The sequence below is a fragment of the Leguminivora glycinivorella genome, chromosome Z (assembly GCF_023078275.1).
Source record: "Leguminivora glycinivorella isolate SPB_JAAS2020 chromosome Z, LegGlyc_1.1, whole genome shotgun sequence".
NCBI lineage: Eukaryota > Metazoa > Arthropoda > Insecta > Lepidoptera > Tortricidae > Leguminivora > Leguminivora glycinivorella.
The window spans coordinates 3,886,884-3,907,248 of NC_062998.1; the positions used below are offsets into that span (position 1 = coordinate 3,886,884).

The 20,365-nt window shown below is 39.6% G+C and overlaps 1 protein-coding gene across 2 annotated transcripts; it reads left to right on the plus strand.

Moving 5' to 3' along the window:
• LOC125241630 (multifunctional protein ADE2) lies at window positions 1-13,312 on the plus strand. 2 transcript variants are annotated; one of them, XM_048150192.1, is made up of 8 exons: window positions 1-154; window positions 1,594-1,797; window positions 5,827-6,084; window positions 6,817-6,942; window positions 7,616-7,701; window positions 8,219-8,387; window positions 10,317-10,534; window positions 12,668-13,312. In XM_048150192.1, the coding sequence occupies exons 1-8, from the start codon at window positions 136-138 to the stop codon at window positions 12,863-12,865; spliced, it is 1,278 nt and encodes a 425-aa protein (XP_048006149.1). In that variant the 5' UTR covers window positions 1-135; the 3' UTR covers window positions 12,866-13,312. The 2 variants fall into 2 exon arrangements, with proteins under 2 accessions (XP_048006149.1, XP_048006150.1); XM_048150193.1 differs by lacking the exons at window positions 1-154; window positions 1,594-1,797 and adding an exon at window positions 2,701-2,804.
• Window positions 13,313-20,365: the final 7,053 nt, after the last annotated feature.

The window sequence follows — 20,365 nt, forward strand, 5'->3', positions numbered from 1 at the left end:
CCACCGCGTCCTTATCAGACCGGCTTGAGCTGCGCGAGAGCACGTGGTGTTTATGCTGACCAGAACTTTATAAAAGGTTCCCACTCCGGCCTGCTCCCATCGTGCTGCCAAACACTCCACGCTTCAACACAAAAAATGTCGCAACCCAAAGAAGGTAAGTTAAAAAAAACTTTAAAAAATCCTTTTTGTTTTCTATTATCCGACCAATTTCGGTGCGGCGGTTTGGACTGGAAATCGTGATGCGCAGTACATGCGCAGTACTTGATTTTGCCGGGTTACCATGTGTACGGTGTCTGGCCTTGTTTTTAAATTAGTACATTGATATTTTTCATTGATGACATTTAATAGAGCTATTGGTATTTTACGCATATTCTGACCGATATGACCTTGAATATTATTTGCCGCCTAATTACAAAAAAAATTGAGTATTTTAAAGTATTGCATGTCAGTAGAAAGGGCGCGAACTTTAAATATGTTATGCACAAAACGGTGACGTCTAACTATTATAATTGAATTATGTACTTACATACTTTGCCTGTGTAGTGACGGGTTAAGAATTTCACCACCCTCTTTCTTCCCGTGGGTGTCGTAGAAGGCGACTATGGGATTTGGGTTAAATTGTGGCGTAGGCGAGAGGCTGGCAACCTGTCACTGCAATGCCACAGTTTCGTTTTCTTTCAACCCCTTATTTGCCAAGAGTGGCACTGAAGCTTTAGTAGTTTCATGTGCTCTGCCTACCCCTTTATGGGACACAGGCGTGATTGTAGGTATGTATGATGGTATGTATAATGGTAGGTATATTGACACATTTATGCACATTTGTAAAGTAAAGCTAACAAAATCCTCGTTCGTTCGGGTAGTGCGGGTAGGTAGTGTTTTTCCAACCTGCTTGAAGTTGAAGATCTGTCGAATATGGTGCTATGCTATGCTTAAAGGAACCTTATGCACCGTGTGCATAAGGAAGGTTTTTGATAGACATTCAACTATCATTTTTACGTTTTTATTTTAAATCTAAGTGAAATGATTTTCTCATGTATTCTTTTTTCACCATAGCATACCAAATCTTTCGAAACAACGTTTTTAATGAATCGGACTAGAAAGATAACCGTGAGGTGTCTATGGTGTAATGTTAGTCGCGTTTTGTCATTTATCACTCAATCACTTCAACACTTGTCAAAGAAAGTGACACGCACCGATGGTGACAACAAATGACAAAAACTTCCTTAGTCCTACAGCAAAGGAGAACAGAGGGTCTACTTAGTGCGTTTTCACATTATCCGATCCGATATCGGTTGTAGGACCGATATCCCATATATTTACCCATATATACAGGCCGTCCTTTGTGCACTATTTGTAAGTGCGATAGTGACGGCCTGACGTTTTATTATTTATCACGCAACCATGTTTGGCTAATGCCTACCAGGCAGACAAGCATGGTCGGGCGATAAGTGATAAAACATCAGGCCGTCCCTATCGAACTTACAAATAGTGCGATAGGGGCGGTCTGACGTTTTATCATTCATCGCGCGACCATACTTGCCTGCATATCTGTGTAAAACTGTCCCCCAACATTTATTTCCACTGTCCTTTCAGTCGCCGGCTACAAGCTCGGGAAGCTGATCATCGAGGGTAAAACGAAGCAGGTCTTCGACCTCCCTGAGGACTCTGGTCACTGCCTCCTCATCAACAAGGACCGTATCACAGCGGGAGATGGAGTCAAGGCGCACGATCTAGAGGGCAAGGCTGCCATCTCCAACCAGACCAATGCTAAGGTCTTCGAGATTCTTAAGTCTGCTGGTAAGTGAACAAAACAACAGATCGTCACTTGTCTATCGCATTGCTTGCTAACCAGATTTTCAAGTCTGCTGGTAAGTGAACGAAACAACCGTAGGTCGTCAGTTGTTTATCTTGCCTGCTGATCAACACGGAGCCAGCTATCTCCAACCAGACCAATGCTATTAAGGTCTTAGATTCTCAAGTCTGCTGGTAAGTGAACAAAACAACCGTAGGTCGTCAGTTGTTTATCGCATTGCCTGCTGATCAACAAGGAGTATCACAGTAGGAGATGGAGTGAAGGCGCACGATCTCAAGGGCAAGGTTGCCATCTCCAAGCAGACCAATGCTAAGGTCTTCGAGATTCTTAAGTCTGCTGGTAAGTGAACAAAACAACAGATCGTCAGTTGTCTATTGCATTGCCTGCTGAACAACAAGGAGTATTACAGTAGGAGATGGAGTCAAGGCGCACAATCTCGAGGGCAAGGCTACAATCTCCAAGCAGACCAATGCTAAGGTCTTCGAGATTCTTAAGTCTGCTGGTAAGTGAACAAAACAACAGATCGTCAGTTGTCTATTGCATTGCCTGCTGAACAACAAGGAGTATCACAGTAGGAGATGGAGTCAAGGCGCACAATCTCGAGGGCAAGGCAGCCATCTCCAAGCAGACCAATGCTAAGGTCTTCGAGATTCTTAAGTCTGCTGGTAAGTGAACAAAACAACAGATCGTCAGTTGTCTATCGCATTGCCTGCTGATCAACAAGGAGTATCACAGTAGGAGATGGAGTTAAGGCGCACAATCTCGAGGGCAAGGCTACAATCTCCAAGCAGACCAATGCTAAGGTCTTCGAGATTCTTAAGTCTGCTGGTAAGTGAACAAAACAACAGATCGTCAGTTGTCTATTGCATTGCCTGCTGAACAACAAGGAGTATCACAGTAGGAGATGGAGTCAAGGCGCACAATCTCGAGGGCAAGGCAGCCATCTCCAAGCAGACCAATGCTAAGGTCTTCGAGATTCTTAAGTCTGCTGGTAAGTGAACAAAACAACAGATCGTCAGTTGTCTATCGCATTGCCTGCTGATCAACAAGGACCGTAACATAGCGGGAGATGGAGTCAAGGCGCACAATCTCGAGGGCAAGGCAGTCATCTCCAGACCAATGCTCTGGCTCAGACCAGTCTGCTGGTAACTGTTGTTAGTAAACAATATATATATTCCCGTCAAAGTTGCTGCCTAATACTTAGCTTACTTTAATTACAAAATATCCTACTACTACCACAGAATATATTATATAATAGTACAAGTTACTGCTATAAAGGCCCACTTGCACCAACCACTTAAATTAACTCAGGGTTAGTGGGCTGTCATCTGTCAAATTCTATATAAAATGGTGGGTTAACCCTCGGGTAATTAAGAAACATATTAGCGAATACGCCCGTTATCTCAGTTCACGGCAGATCACACGTTATCTGCTCTGTCTAAACATTTTAATTCCGGATTTCGTACAAATAGGCTTTAGTACGTACGCCTTAGATTATTTTTAATCAATAGTTATACTTGGTTATACTACCTACCTTCATATTTTGTGCAAAGCATACAATGCAAAATAATTTAAGCAATATCATAAGCTCTAGGCGAGGGAAAGGGGGGAGGGGGAGGATTTATGAACCCCTTGTACTAACTATATGCACTTCATCCCTTACGTTTTATCAATGACAGTGGTTATTTGTTATTTGCCATCTTTTTTAGGGTTCCGTAGTCAACTAGGAACCCATATAGTTTCTCCATGTCTGCCCGTCCTTCCGTCCGCGGATAATCTCAGTGACCGTTTGCACTAGAAAGTTGAAATTTGGTACCAATATGTATATCAATCCCGCCGACAAACAAACTGGTAAAATAAAAATTGGAAAAAAATGTTTTATTAGGGTATATACACGTAAAGGGGAGTGTTTTTTTTTTCATTTCAACCCTAACGTGTGATATTGTTGGATAGGTATTTTCAAATGAATAGGGGTTTACCGAAATATTTTTTCTTCTTTCTTTCTCCAAAAGTCAAAATAATGTGTCCCCTCCCCCCCCCCCCCCCTTTAACTTTTTAACCCTAAGTTAAAAAATATGAAAAAAATCACAAAAGTAGAACTTCATAAAGACTTTCTAGGAAAATTATTTTGAACTTGATAGGTTGAATAGTTTTTGAAAAAAATACGGGAAACTACGGAACCCTACACTGAGCGTGGCCCGACACGTTCTTGGCCGGTTTTTTTGAAGTATCAAGAGTAGAAAAATCTAAAATTTTAAACTCGAATCTTTAAAGCCGTCGTTATCTAGCTTACTCTCGTTTGCAAAATTAAACTTCCACCCCACGTTACGTTACACAATGTAGGTAGTTACACAATGTAGTATTTCCTCTCCCCTGACCTCTGCTCTCGGAATAAACATTATTAGTTCAAGCTATAAGTACATATAATACCTATTTAGTGTAGGAACAACTGTCTGGACTGTCTGCACCTTTAGGTGGCTTACGTAGTTACGTATCCTATCTTCCTAATAAATATTCGAGCATGTTTTAAGCACGTTTGCACACTGCCTACATCGTTTTAAGGAATTTTGGAAGGAAGTATACGATGAGAACAAAAAATAATAAAAATACAAAAAGGTCTGCATTTGCCGGGCCTCGAACCTAGAAACTATAGCGTGAGGGCAAAAATGTATTATGAATGCAACTGGACCACCGTGGTTTATACGAATGGGTGCAGATTTAAGTGGTATGTGCTGCCAATTTTCAAGTAGATGGAATTAGTGAATTGGCGTTTCGCAACGTAACACTGACTGAGTGTTACGCGCTGTCAGTTAGAAGTCCCATTAGAAGTTTCAGTTCAATAATTTGCAAGTGTCCATAATAGATATATTTCCGCATCTTTTTCAAAGCAATAAGCAATAAGTTATTTTGATTACATCTATTGTATTGCTATCGTTGTTATTGGCGAGCCGACCTGTGACCCGACCGATAAGCTACCAAGGTTGGTTGCATGCATAAGCTTGCAACTTATCGTAACGATGTTTGTTTCATGACGCTTCTGTCAATGTAATTGAACGATATTGGTGGAATGTTCCGTTTATAAAGTTAATTTATTAAATATATATGCGTACAAGGTGCCAAAAATATGTGTACACGATTTTATTGCTTATGCGTTAAGGTTGTAGATACATATTTTTGGCACTTTGTCCACATCTATATTAAATACTTGACTGTAAATATAGGGATAATTGTTATTTCCTTGTATGGTCAGAGCAGTAGATAGGTATACTGTGACAAAATTACGCAATACTTTCAATTGTTTGGGCAATACAACATTTGACACTATTACCTAATAAATATACTCAACTCCTACTATCTACTGGATTAAAATGTGGCGTAGGCGAGAGCGAGAGGCTGGCAACCTGTCACTGGAATTTCAGTTTCGTTTTCTTTCAGTTTTATTTGCCAAGAGTAGCACTGAAACTTGTGTAATTTCATGGGCTCTGCCTACCCCTTTATGGGATACGTATTTATTATTTATTTATTTAAACTTTATTGCACAATTGAAAAAAAAAAGTACAAATGGCGGACTTAATGCCTTGAGGCATTCTCTACCAGTCAACCATAGGGCCAAACAGAAATTCGCGAATGTGGGTGCAGTGAGAAAAATAAATTTAGAAAGCATGACAACTATTGACAAGTATAGCAATATTATTTACATACAATCAATATAACGTATGGCGTGGTTGTATGTATAAATTCCTACCTAATGTATCTAGACATGTACATATTATATGGAGGGAAAAAGTTTACTATCCCTACAGTACCAGACAGTCCACGCTTAGGCATCACCGTTACCTTCTGGAGAACGTACCTACATTCCGCTTCCATTTTGAAGGCAACATGCATGCCACCGATTTTTCAGCTGTTCATACTTCCATAGACGACGGCATGTAAACTATCTTCTTTTGAATTCTAAGTCCTACATAAACAATGAAAAAAAAATCTTGCAATAACATTGTTATTCTTTCCAGGCATAAAGACGGCTTTCGTGAAGCTCGTCTCGCCCACGGCATTCCTGTCCAAGAAATGCGAAATGGTCCCCATCGAGTGGGTGTCCCGTCGCCTAGCAACCGGCTCTTTCCTCAAGAGGAACGAGGGCGTGCCCGAAGGATTCAGGTTCACGCCGCCGAAGCAGGAGACCTTCTTCAAGGATGACGCGAACCACGACCCGCAGTGGTCGGAGGAGCAGATCGTGTGCGCCAAGTTTAACATCAATGGACTTGTTATTGGTGAGACTGTTTTCTTAAAACTGTAAGGTCTGAGTGAACGCTCATATTGGGCGTTGTGCGGGGCGGGGCGTGGGGCGTGCATGTCAAACAATTGAAGCTCGTACAAATGTCCTGAGTCCACGCTGCATAGGCGCCACCCCGCCTCGCTGCACGCCATGCAAACCGAACGTCCACTCAACCCTACACTTAAAACTTACCTTTCTGCGCTAATTTAAGATATCAAACAGTTATTTTTCTTTGAACGCCATAAATTCATGAAATTCGCTTTTTTTAACCCCCGACGCAAAAACGACTGGGTGTTATATGTTTGACGTGTCTATCTGTGTGTGTGTCTCTGTCTGTTTGTCTGTCTGTCTGTTTGTGCATCGTAGCTCCCGAACAGATGAACTGTGGCATAATAACTCCCGAAGCGATTTATACTTAGTTTTTTTTGTCTGAAAGCTGAGTTAATCGGGGGTGTTCTTAGCCGTGTTTCATGAAAATCGGTCTACTAAGTCGCGGTCAGGGGTTTTTTCAAAATTTTAAATTTGTGGTTAGGTTAGTTAGTCGAAACATAACTGGCCTTGTAGAAATGTAGACAGATCTCTATAACTCTACTAAGATGTCAAAAATGATGTGAAATTTCTTTAGAATTCTAATCTCGATCAAGACATCGAGGACTTTTGAACGGACTCTAAATCGAATGCTTACCCTAAATTAGGTCCAAAAACTCACTTGTTTTTTCCATATCAGGTCAGGATGAGGTGGATTACATGAGGAAGTGCACCATCCTGGTGTTCGAGATCCTGGAGAAGGCGTGGGCCCTCCGCGACTGCGCTCTCATTGACATGAAGATCGAGTTTGGTGTCGACAAAGAAGGTATGTTGGTTTGGTTATAATATAACCTCGTAAGGCCCACTATAGTTAGTTTTCCCATTTTGAATTTGAACCTTATTCTATAAATAAATTGGTAAAATTTTCGTTTGTTTCAAAAATCAATGTAATAATGGAAATTCTACTTTATCCAGTTCATGGAAGGTTCAAATTAGATTGCAACACTATGTACATTGTACATTGTAAGGTACATTGGGCCTTACGAGGTTAAACTTAAAAAGTGTCAGAAATAACATGAGAATTTCGAAATCTCGTCTTCCGCAAAGGATTCGGCGATGTTTTTTCTTTTTTTGTAGTAAAATTTTGGTTGCATTAGAAATTGATTTAGCTTCTACTCGTAATTCAAATTTTTGTATACTGTACATATTAAACTTAGGCACTTACCTAACGAGGTCTCGTGAGAGTCGTGTCGACTAGCCCACATACTAGATTAGCTCACGTTATGTCACTAAGGCCCACTTGCACCAACCACTTAACTCAGAGTTAGTGGGCTGTCATCTGTCAAATTCCATACTAAATTGTGGGTTACCCTCCATTTTCGTCGGTGCAAGTGGCCCTAAGTCGTTTACAATACGGTTAGAGGACCATTTTTGTCACTAAGAATATTCTACTATATACGAGAGTTAGTCTTTTAATTGCTTTATTTCTTGTCTGTCAGGCAACATCCTTTTGGCTGATGTGATCGATTCTGACTCCTGGAGGCTGTGGCCATCGGGCGACAAGAGACTCATGGTCGACAAACAGGTACGTGTATCCCTGTTACGATCAACCAATTTGAATCCTACACCACTCTAGAACCCTGTTTTATTTACACCTTGCTGTATTTGTCATAGAAATTACTTCGATTTTTACTGTGAACAGGTTCTACAGTGGCATAGGATTCAAATTGGTTGACTTTGTCTATTTGTTTTTCTGTCTAGTCATTAACGATTACACTCAGTTTTGTCCAATCTAAGTGCGTTTTCACATTATCCGATCCAATGTTGGATGTAGGACCGATATCCCATACATTACAGGCGCCATCTTGGATTTTTTCCATTGAAATCCTTCCGACATCCGATATCGGACCGGATAATGTGAAAACGGAGTAGGATTAAAGTAGGACAATATCAGCCAAAACAGGCGTATTTGTGAATAAAACGTCGTGTAGATCAAGAGCAAGCGATTCAGATGCCGATAAACAAATTCGCTGCTCAATTTCGCGTTACGCTTTTAATCCCTGATTGCTCAGACGCAATGTCTAAAAATACTATATTTGTAGGTATACAGAAACCTGACCAACGTCACCGCTGCCGACCTCGACACAGTCAAGCGCAACTTCACCTGGATCAAGGACCAGCTCGACCACCTGAGGCCCACCATCCACCACAAGGTCGTCGTGTTCATGGGCTCTCCCGCTGACCAGGAGCACTGCTTGAAGATCGCTAAAGGTATATAAGCTATATTGCTCCTTGACGCGACACTCGCTGCTTCCCGCTGAAAGTGCCGGCCACTCGCTCTCGGTTAATGAAAAATTAAAATGAAATGAAATATTTATTTTCAAGTAGGCATGTTACAATGCGCATATGAACGTCAAATAAAGCTACCTCACAGTTACCATCTAGGAAACTATTGATACAGAATAAGAATGGAATCGTTTGTCATTAAATATTATGTAAAATAAAAAATAAAGTTTTTCAGACCAATTATATGGGAAAAGTTTTTCTCTATTTTTGGATTTTCTAGCCAGAATTTTTTTTAGTCCCATACAAGCTTTTGATCATTGATAGGAAAATTACCTTTTCTCAAACATGCAATGAAATATTGTCTTTACGTTCCTTAAAATGGGCTGGGAAGTATCGCTTTTTGGGCGCAACAACTCGAGAGGACTGTAAAGGGATTTCATATTATTTTTCAGGCCTAGGCCTGCAAAGTAACTTTTTTTTATAAAATATTGTCCTTTAGAGCATTTTTTTTATTTCATTGTATGTTTGAGAAAAGCACTATACATGCCTCGGCGTGAAAACGGATTCCCGGCCTCGTATCCCTATCCGGCCTCGCTCGCACGCTCGCTCGGCCGTATATATCCACTTGGCCGGAAATCCTCATTTTCCCGGCCTCTGATGTAATGTACTATTTCTCAAACATGCAATGAAATATTGTCTTTACGTTCCTTAAAATGGGCTGGGAAGTATCGCTTTTTGGGCGCAACAACTCGAGAGGACTGTAAAGGGATTTCATATTATTTTTTAGGCCTAGGCCTGCAAAGTAACTTTTTTTTATAAAATATTGTCCTTTAGAGCATTTTTTTTTATTTCATTGTATGTTTGAGAAAAGCACTATACATGCCTCGGCGTGAAAACGGATTCCCGGCCTCGAATCCCTATCCGGCCTCGCTCGCACGCTCGCTCGGCCGTATATACCCACTTGGCCGGAAATCCTCATTTTCCCGGCCTCTGATGTAATGTACTATTTCTCAAACATGGTATGAAATATTGATGTTATGTGCCTTATAATTGGCAGCGAAGTATGACGTTGCAGGTGCGGCTAGGACGATTGATAGATAATGGAATTTCATACAAACCTTGCAGGCCAAGGCCGGCAAAGTCCTCTTTTTTAATTTCCAAACACAGATAATTGTGACATAACATCCAGGTATTTAGCCAATTAACAAAAAAACTATAAGGGGCTTTATAGACGTGCCGACTGCAACTGGTACGGGCCCTAGACAATATTTGATTTTGGTTGCGTTTTCATACAAAAAAAAATTTTTTCGTTTTTTTAAAAATTTTTTTTTAACTTTTTGTTTTTTTATAAGCGTATACGGGGTATCAAAGGGGAACGAAAATTCGATTATTTTTGCGCTACGACGCACCGTTTAGGAGATACAGCCATCCAAAGTTACTATTTTCAGTAGACTTTATTTATTTCATACCATGTTTGAGAAAAGCACTATACATACCTCGGCGGGAAATGGGGTTGCCCGCCTCAGACCTATCTATATGTCTATATGTCTTCGGCCGGCAACCCCCTTTGTCCCGGCCTCTGTAGTAATGTACTATTCACTCGCACCCCAGCCCAGCTGTCTTTACTAACCCGCTATCAAAATACGGCCGTATATGTATAGTGTCGTTTTCTATTTATCGTCACTACCTACTTTTAAAAAAACTTGTATCTTCTTCTGTCAATGAAAAGAAAATTGTAGTAAGTATGTATGGAATGCATATGGACTTACTGCGTTTTAACTTTGAGGAACAGCGTGAGATACGAGATTTTTTATAAGTAGTGACGATATGTAAATTGATGTGAAAGGTGGCCCCCTTTCACATCAATTTACAACCACAATGTTGCCACTTTTTAACATCCTTTTCCATTTCCAGCGGCGCGCGAGCTCGGTCTTGACGTAGACCTCCGAGTCACCTCAGCCCACAAGGCCACCGAGGAGACCCTCCGCATCATGCAACAGTACGAGGACACGCACGGAGCGCTGGTGTTCATCGCCGTGGCCGGCCGCTCCAACGGACTCGGGCCCGTGCTCTCCGGCAACACTTCCTATCCCGTCATCAACTGCCCGCCTCCCGCTGAGCGACTACCTCAGGTAATTTACTTAATATCTCGCTAGATGTCGCTGTTCAATGCGGTGAAAATGCTGAATCGCGCTATCAAGATTTTTCTTGGAATAACGACCCCGGTTTCCTTTTAGTTACTAAATGTCACGTTAGATGTCGCTGTTCGGTGTGGTGAAAATTCTGAATCGCGCTATCAAGGTTTTTCTTGGAATAACGACCCCGGTTTCCTTTTAGTTACTAAATGTCACGTTAGATGTCGCTGTTCGGTGTGGTGAAAATTCTGAATCGCGCTATCAAGATTTTTCTTGGAATAACGACCCCGTTTCCTTTTAGTTACTAAATGTCACGTTAGATGTCGCTGTTCGGTGTGGTGAAAATTCTGAATCGCGCTATCAAGATTTTTCTTGGAATAACGACCCCGGTTTCCTTTTAGTTACTAAATGTCACGTTAGATGTCACTGTTCGGTGTGGTGACAATCCTGAATCGCGCTATCAAGATTTTCCTCGGAATAATGGCCCCAGTTTCCTTTTAGTTAATAAATGTCACGTTAGATGTCGCTGTTCAGTGTGGTGAAAATTCTGAATCGCGCTATCAGAAATTTTCTTGAAATTACAAAATGTTACCTTAGATGACGCTGTTCCGTGTGATGTAAGTCCTGAATCACGCTATCAAGATTTTTCTTCGTCGTCGCTGCTATGTTTATGAAGAAGCTGATTCGCGCTATCAATATTTACATTTAATTGGAATAATCTCTCCCATGCATTTAATTACTAATTACGCTAGAAGTTGCTGGAAGCAAAACTTTTATGAAACAAAACTTATATGAAGTACTAATACATCAGTACTTATTTGCACTCTTATATTTTACCAATAAGTTATAACTGAGCCGATACTGACGGTTCGATTGTGTACACAAACATCCCAAACTTGCATGTAGCGTTGGCGAGTATCGAGTATTGCAGTCTCCCTATTACAAGATCCTTTAATAATATCCTGTATACAATTAATCAATATCTGACGACGGCCCGGCGGGCAACGACCTAGCCGAGTTGCGTGGGGGCTTTGTCTGGATACCTGGGTATTGACCTAAAATCAGGCCAACTCTGAGAAATGTACTTCCTACCTAGTTATATTTAAAACCATTTTCTATTTAATAAGTCGGATAGAAACATTTCAAATGAGTTGAAAACTCGAGATCATATTAATTCGGTATTAGAAAATCTTTCATATTCGTGAAGCTGATTTGACTAGAAGGAAAGTAGCATATTTCTTTGTTATATCAGTATTACACACATTGAAATAATGCATTCGATCGTGCCATTTTTATAATCTTAATAGCATGACTACGCGAATGCGCGATCGGCTCTTAAGGTAGCCTGGTTCTTACTTTCTTAGGCATTACCACTTTAAATTTTAATAATTTTGAAATTATAGATGGGCTATTATGTCTCCCTCTCCACGTTCGTAATTACACTCAAGAACTTTCATTGTAGAGCCTGAGTCTGAGTTAAGCTATGGACTCAAACAATTAAAGTCTGTGACCGTACCATAAACAAAACTGCAAGCTTATATTAAAAATGAGAAAAATGTCAAATAAAAATAACGTTGGGGCATGGCGCCGCTAGCTTATACCTACCTCTAGGACCACGCGTAGGATGTAAGGGCATTTATTTGTGTGTACTGATATTTGTTTCTGAGTAATGGATGTTTTCTTAAAACTAAGTACCTGTTTGTGTATTATTAATATAATATCTTTGTCTGAGTACCCAAAACTTTTCGTCATCTCCATAGGAGAGACATATAGCCATACTCATCATCCTCCTTGCGTTATCCCGGAATTCGCTATACGGCTAATGGGGGGCCAGGGGTCTGCTTTGATATGACCTTCCAACCCGAAGGGTAACTAGGTCTTATTGGGATTAGTGCGGTTTCCTCACGCTCTTTTCCTTTACCAAAAAGCGATTAGCAAAATGATATTAATTTCGCACATAAGTTCTGAAAAACTCATTGGTACGAGCCGGGGTTCGAACTCGCGACCCTCGAATTGAAAGTCGCACGCTTTTACTGCTGGGCCCCGGCGCTTAGATACATAATTATTAACCATACTATTAAATCTGTATGACCACTACAATCATTATAAAATTTCTCACAAATTCTTCAGGACATCTGGTCTTCCCTCTCTGTGCCGTCCGGCCTCGGTTGCGCCACTGTCCTGTATCCTGACAGCGCGGCGCTCATGGCGGCCCAGATCATAGGCCTTCAGGACTACCTCGTGTGGGGCCGCCTCCGCGCCAAGCAGCTCGACATGGCCGCCGGCCTCCGGCAGGCTGACAAGAAACTCAGGACCCTCAAGGTGTAAACAGTTCAGATCGTAGGCCTGCAGGATTACCTCGTGTGGGTCGCCAAGCGTTGCCTAGTCTGGCTTTAGTGTCACGCAGACGCAGGCTAGGTTGGCTAGGCTGGTTTTTGTGTCACGCGGACGGAAAACGTTCCCTGAACTTAATACATATTAGTCCGGTGTGTATCCGTCGGTCCGTTTGACACTATCTTATCTTAAATCTGCGGGGGCCCTTACGGATACACTTCGACCCATCGGGATCTTTTGTGCAATTACCCCCTCCGTTTGACACTAAAACCAGCCTCATATGGCCGCCGGCCTCCGCCAGGCTGACCAGGAACTCAGGACCCTCAAGGTGTAAACAGTATTGTGGCCTTTGAATATCACATCATTAATAGACTTTAATTTACTTTAAGTGTGTATCCAGTTTTGTATCTTACATTCCGTAATAAACTTTATTGTTATATGCGTTAGTGTTTACTGTTCCCAAAAGAATATTATAATATCCCCGGCAAACGGAAAGCATGCCGCCCTTGGCGTCAGTCTTAGGTGAGTGTTAAGGATGTAAGGAGGACAAGCTAGAATATGATTCAAGCCCTACACTCCAGCAGAGGATAACGGGGATTTGAAAAATAAGAAGTTCCCAAAGAAAATTAGGGTAGGCGTACGTGATACTTGTCTGAACCATCGCTATTGAGAAAGGCCGAAGGCTGAGATCAACGTAGGGCTGAAGTCAGAGCAGAGCTCAAACACAGAACAATAGCGCTGGCTCAGCGACTCGAAGTGGATCTTGGATTCCAACACTAGACTCCGCCATTCGCTCATATTCTGTGCGATTTGATGCCACGCAGTCTAAAAGTAATAGTGAGTAAGTAGTTTGTAAGGCGATGCACGATGGCCGAAGGCAGAGTTCCTCGTAGGGCCGAAGGCTCATAGCGACCAGGTCCAGGAGGTTAGGTTTTAGTCATACTTGTTATGGAGAATTTTTGGCCAAAAGCTGCACTTTTGGATGGAAGCAAGCCGCTTTGCATGGTGATAGTAGACATCATAGTAAACGATTTTTTCCGAGGATATCGAAATTTCATCCCTTAGGAAGCCGAGCGTAGCGAGGTGTTTTATGAAAATGAAAAAAATTCTATCTTTTTATTGTATCGTCCGATTTTGACAAAACGTATCTCAAATGAAAGGTATTAATTTGTGTAATTTAAAAAAAAATACAAAGAAAAAAAATTTGAAAGAAAAGTAAGAAAAAAATAAAAAAAGTAAATTTACGTCTCGCACTGAATAACTTCAAAGAATGACAGACAAAATGTACAATGTCGATATACGAGTTTTTTTTAATCGAAGACAGATAAATTTTTAGTTGAAAACTGAAGACCGCATCGAAATCAGATTAGCATTTTTTAAGATACAAGTTGCCAAAGTTGGGAAAGATCGCTTTATATGGCCACTTTGAAATTCCTTTGCCAGAAAGTCAGAAATAATATGTTTTTCTGACACAGAAAAATACATAGTAACAGTACACATCAAAATAAAATTAAAAATTCCGAGGATATTATAATTTCATCCCTTAGAACGACGAGCGTAGCGAGGTCGGTTACGAAAACCGAAAAAAAATCTCATTTTTTTGTACGTCGTCCGATTTTGACAAAACATGTTTCGTTTGAAAGGTATTGCTTTATGTAACTTAAAAAAAAATATTGAAAAAAATTGGAAAAAAAATGTAAGATTTTAAAAAAAAAAACCTTAATTTTCGTATCACACTGAATAACCGCAAAAAACGGTAGACACGGTGTATAATTTCGATATATGATTTTTTTAAATTAAAGACAAATAAATGCATGATTATAAACTAAAAACCGAATCGAAATCGAATCAGTAGTTTTTAAGATGCAAGTTGTCAAAGTTGGCTTAGTTTGTTTATATGGTCGCTTATAAATTCCTTAGCCAGAAAGTCAGAAACATTATATTTTTCTTAAAGTTAAAAGTATGCAAAGGTCATTATAAATATTTTTTTACAAGGATATAAAAATTTCATTCCTTAGAAACCCTTAGAAAGACGATCCAATAAAAAAAAACTGCCTTTATTTTGTTTTTCGTAACAGACATCGCTACGCTCGGCTTTCCAAGGGATGAATTTTTTATATCCTCGTAAAAAATTGTTTATTATGATGTCTATTACCTATGCATACTTTTAATTGTAAGAAAAATATAATGTTTCTGACTTTCTGGCTAAGGAATTTATAAGCGACCATATAAACAAACTAAGCCAACTTTGACAACTTGCATCTTAAAAACTATTGATTCGATTTCGATTCGGTTTTTAGTTTATAATCATGCATTTATTTGTCTTTAATTTTAAAAAATCATATATCGAAATTATACACCGTGTCTACCGTTTTTTGCGGTTATTCAGTGTGATACGAAAATTAAGGTTTTTTTTTGAAAATCTTACATTTTTTTTCCAATTTTTTTCAATATTTTTTTTTAAGTTACATAAAGCAATACCTTTCAAACGAAACATGTTTTGTCAAAATCGGACGACGTACAAAAAAATGAGATTTTTTTTTCGGTTTTCGTAACCGACCTCGCTACGCTCGTCGTTCTAAGGGATGAAATTATAATATCCTCGGAATTTTTAATTTTATTTTGATGTGTACTGTTACTATGTATTTTTCTGTGTCAGAAAAACATATTATTTCTGACTTTCTGGCAAAGGAATTTCAAAGTGGCCATATAAAGCGATCTTTCCCAACTTTGGCAACTTGTATCTTAAAAAATGCTAATCTGATTTCGATGCGGTCTTCAGTTTTCAACTAAAAATTTATCTGTCTTCGATTAAAAAAAACTCGTATATCGACATTGTACATTTTGTCTGTCATTCTTTGAAGTTATTCAGTGCGAGACGTAAATTTACTTTTTTTATTTTTTTCTTACTTTTCTTTCAATTTTTTTTTCTTTGTATTTTTTTTTAAATTACACAAATTAATACCTTTCATTTGAGATACGTTTTGTCAAAATCGGACTACACAATAAAAAGATATAATTTTTTTAATTTTCATAAAACACCTCGCTCCGCTCGGCTTCCTAAGGGATGAAATTTCGATATCCTCGGAAAAAATCGTTTACTATGATGTCTACTATCACCATGCAAAGCGGCTTGCTTCCATCCAAAAGTGCAGCTTTTTTTTCATAACTAGTATGACTATTTCGCATTGCCGAAAGTAAGAAAGCTCGCTCGAATGTCGCGCTGCGCTCGACCCTTTTGGGTCAAGTTAAAGTACTAAAAATCTTTCTGTGTGATCTTGTGGAATAGAAGGACATAGTATAGGAGAAGGAACTATTATAGAAGGATAGGCAATTAGTGAAACAATGCGATTGACACATCACAAATAACATTTATTGTCCCACTTACAAAAGATAACTTAGGAAGGACAGTCCAGACGAGTAATTACATAATAACTTGTATAATATTTGGTCGGAATTATTTGAAAGGGCCTATTTTTAATTTTTAAATCTAGGTCAAAGACATCAGACAATTCACTGTACCGTATATTGACATGGGTATATTTAATTGGTCCTTCGAACCGGATCATTGACCATTGGTCCATCGGACCGGCACAGCTCTCAGAGATGTCTTCAAATTGGTAAACAATAACTAAGAATTGATGTCGAGTTAAATCGAAAAATCCTTGTTCCTTACGAAGTAGAATCACAATTTAGTACGCTTAGAACTATAGGTATATTACAGGTAAGATAAAATTATGTTTTATGTAGATTATAAAACTACATGGCACAAAATGCTTTGGGATTTACGGTTTTCTAATAATATCACATCAAACATCGATTGAGAACCTTAACTATAAGGGCGCGTTCTCACTAGTCCGACTGCTGCTCTAGGACGTATGCCAGAATACTGCAGTCCACTGTAAAACGCAGCAGGGGAAGGAAAACGTGCCCTAAGTGTAAAGCCTGAGTGGCCTTTTGGTCGGCAGGGTGGGCTCGCCCTTGTGCAAGCTATGCAGCGTGGACTCAGGACACTTGTATGAGAGCTTCAATAGTTTGACATGCACGCCGCACGCTTCGCCCCGCTGCACGCCGAATATGAGCGTGCACACAGGCTTTACACTAACAATAATGAGTTTGTAAACATCTAATAAGTACATATAATTGATTGTATACGTCCATTTCATCACTAGCAACAAACTTACACATTAGAGAGAATTTGAATGCTGGGCATTGTCTAAGACTGAAGAGGAACACACCAATCACATTTATTTAATTGAAATTACATAATAATAAATTAGCTATTACCTAGGGATGTAGATCCGACTAGGTAGCGTTAGCGTGCTAGTTTCCACGTATTCTAGTTTTCGTCTACGCGTATAGCAAATGACTTTCGAAATATTATTTTTATAATTGCTAGTTATCTAAGCACAAGTAGCAAATTTGATATTTGTTTAGATAATAAGTGTGATATTAGAATGTTTTACATTTAAGATTGATCAAATTGACGAAAACTAGCACACTAACCCTCTTTATATTTTATTCCTTATTAGGTACTAGCTTTTGCCCGCGGCTTCGCTCGCGTCAAAAAGTGACAAAAAGTAGCCTTTGTCACTCTCCATCCCTTCAACTATCTCCACTTAAAAAATCACGTCGATTTGTTCGCTCCATTTTGCCGTGAAAGACGGACAAACAAACAGACACACACACTTTCCCATTTATAATATTAGTATGGATACATTTTTCTTTAATAATAATTATTTTTCAAAAGGTCTGTTGATAAGACAAGTACACACGGATTAGACGGTCAAGCAAATCTTGTCACTAAACTTTTTTATAGTGACAAGATTTGCTTGACTGTCTGTGTTTATTACTTTTTTTTAAATATAGCTGTAATAATATTAAGACAGTCAACACTTAACATACATACATACACCTACATAATTATGTAATAAATAAGTTAAACATACACATCGATGATTTTTTTTAACAATTTTAGTACTTTTTCTAACTTAACACAACCCAGCTTGTTTAACGTTAAATACTAGGTAAAAAGGAAATATTATTATAATTAAATTAGGTACAGAGTTTGCACAACCAAAATTCGTTTCTTCTTGTTGTTAACTTTAATTGAAATCCGTAACTCGGTATTCAATAAAATTACCTATTTGTTTCCATCCTTTTTATAATATTTGTTATCTAAAATTACATAACACCTTCCTCAGTTTTAGAAAGCTTTCAGTATTGGTCTCTCTCTCTCATTAGCAGACGGAAATAACTGGACTTGTGGAGCTTGCTCCAGCTCTTGCCTAACCATTAGCTAGTCAATTTCAACGAAAAATCATTGAATAATGGTTACGTAGTTAACCATAATTACATAAGGTTTACATTAGGTTTTATTTTCCCATCCACGGGGCATCTATATAATACAAGTCTACAGAATTATAAGTTCTTCAATCTACAGACTGTTTCCTTTTTGGCGGCGATAAACATGTACCTATAACGGCTATAACAGTCGATCTGTTCGTCCAGGTGCGCCTTTATACCGGCAGGGTCGCCATGAAAAGATGAAGGCTCGAGCACATATTAAGTACGTAGCTAACAAATTGTCGCACGACGGTGCGGTGCGGTTGTTTTTTAGCTACTTTATAAGTACGAAAAAGTGGCGGTGGCTAGGTTATAAGCGCATCTGTCTGTCGGTTACATGGCGCGTGCAATTCCCATGATTTCGTAAAAATCTCTTTTTAGTACGTACATTTTTTGAGCATTTTCTCAGTTCTAAGGATTCGTTATAAATCGGCCTTAAAAGCCTTCTAACCTTCTTAATTTTTATGATAACTTTATAGTTTTAGGATAATAAAGCTCTTTCGAAATTCATTTCGACTTAGGTAGAAATATACCGATTCTCACTATAATAGCCCTGCATAGATTGACAGTATTCCATACCTATAAGGTGCGTGCAATGGACCCTTTAGTGTACTTAATTTTAAAGCCACCTACGCAAGTATTTGACATATCTCTTCAAGTCCATTATATTTAAAAAAAGTATTTGACATGGGTTTTATCTATAATCGAAACATTTGAGCGTAACAAATTTTTACATACGAGAAAATTATGCTAATCTTAATTCTACCATTTCTACCGCGGAAAACGAAAACCGGATCTCTTCGGCGAGTGGCAGAAAGACAATTTGTGACTTTGTTTTTTCACGGCAGACCTAACAGACTTGAAATAAGGTAAAGTGGGGGAAGATACTACCTACTGAAGATAAACCTTTCAATCTTCCTCAACTTTACATACGTATCTCAATTGGTGAAATTACATAAAGATGATAATCGAGTTATTAGCTTGGTTTGGTTCGACTCTAGTAACATTCGCGTTGCGACACTTGCGAGTAGGATGCAGTACACAGCAGTACCAGCGGTACACTAAATCTAATGTGTACGCTTCCTTAAATAAAATCGCTTTGCTCTTGTTTCACTATAAAATCGACCAACGCTAGGCTGACGTAGAATTACAAGAAATACTTGTCGGATTTATTTTGTTTAGGGTCCGTAAGTATATCATAATTAGGTAGGTACATTTCATTGAAATATAATATTGGCACGGTACGGAGTAACATTGAAGAATTACCTAACTAAAATTAACTTACTAACTAGGACAACAAATCTTTACCTAGTGCATATTACTGGGGCTAAATAAGCAGGGCCGTATTTAGGCCTGAGCCTTATGGACCTAGGGGTCTAACAACCTGGTAATGGACCTAGACAAATTGAAAACGGGGGGGAAGAGGGAGTGAATCGCTGGATATCCAAATGCCATACCCAAGTTCCTAGAGAAACAAGAGAATTCAGTTCATACTGCTTAAAACGTAAATAGAAATAAGTATTCGATGTATTTTAAATACGGAAGAACATTAACGAAATTAAACTGTGTGTTTTGTGCCTACGGTTTACGGCATTTCTTTTCGGCATCAATCACTTGGTTTTTAATGCCGATCAGCAATTTCTTTAATTCCTGCTCCTCATGTGAGCTCACCGACGCCGTCGTGGCCTCGCCCAACCTCGGAGGTTTAAAGTTGCGAATAATGATGCAGACTTTTTCGTCTGCTTTAGATATTTGCTTGTCAGTACCAGTTAGCGTAAGCTGCGTAACAGGTTTGTTAGATTGCCTGTTTTCTACTTTGATCTTCGCTCCACTGAGCTGTTCGATTTCTCTGATTCTTCGCCCTCCTTTGCCGAGGATGCGGCCGATCTTTTCGGTCGGGACGAAGATAAAGCGTGTTATAGATTTATCTTGGGATCGTGTCGCGCGCTCGCGTTCGAGCGCGCGCTGTCGGTTCTCTATCTTGACTCGACGGCGTTCCGTGGTCGGGCTCGCCGGGCTGGGTGTGCGGGCTGCGGTCGAGGTGGAAGGCTTGCCGACGGAATCTTCCGGCAGGTTAAACAGGGTCTCGTCGTCCACCCACTGCTCCCAGCAGTCTTTGACGATGCTGTGTGCGGGTAGGCAGGCCGT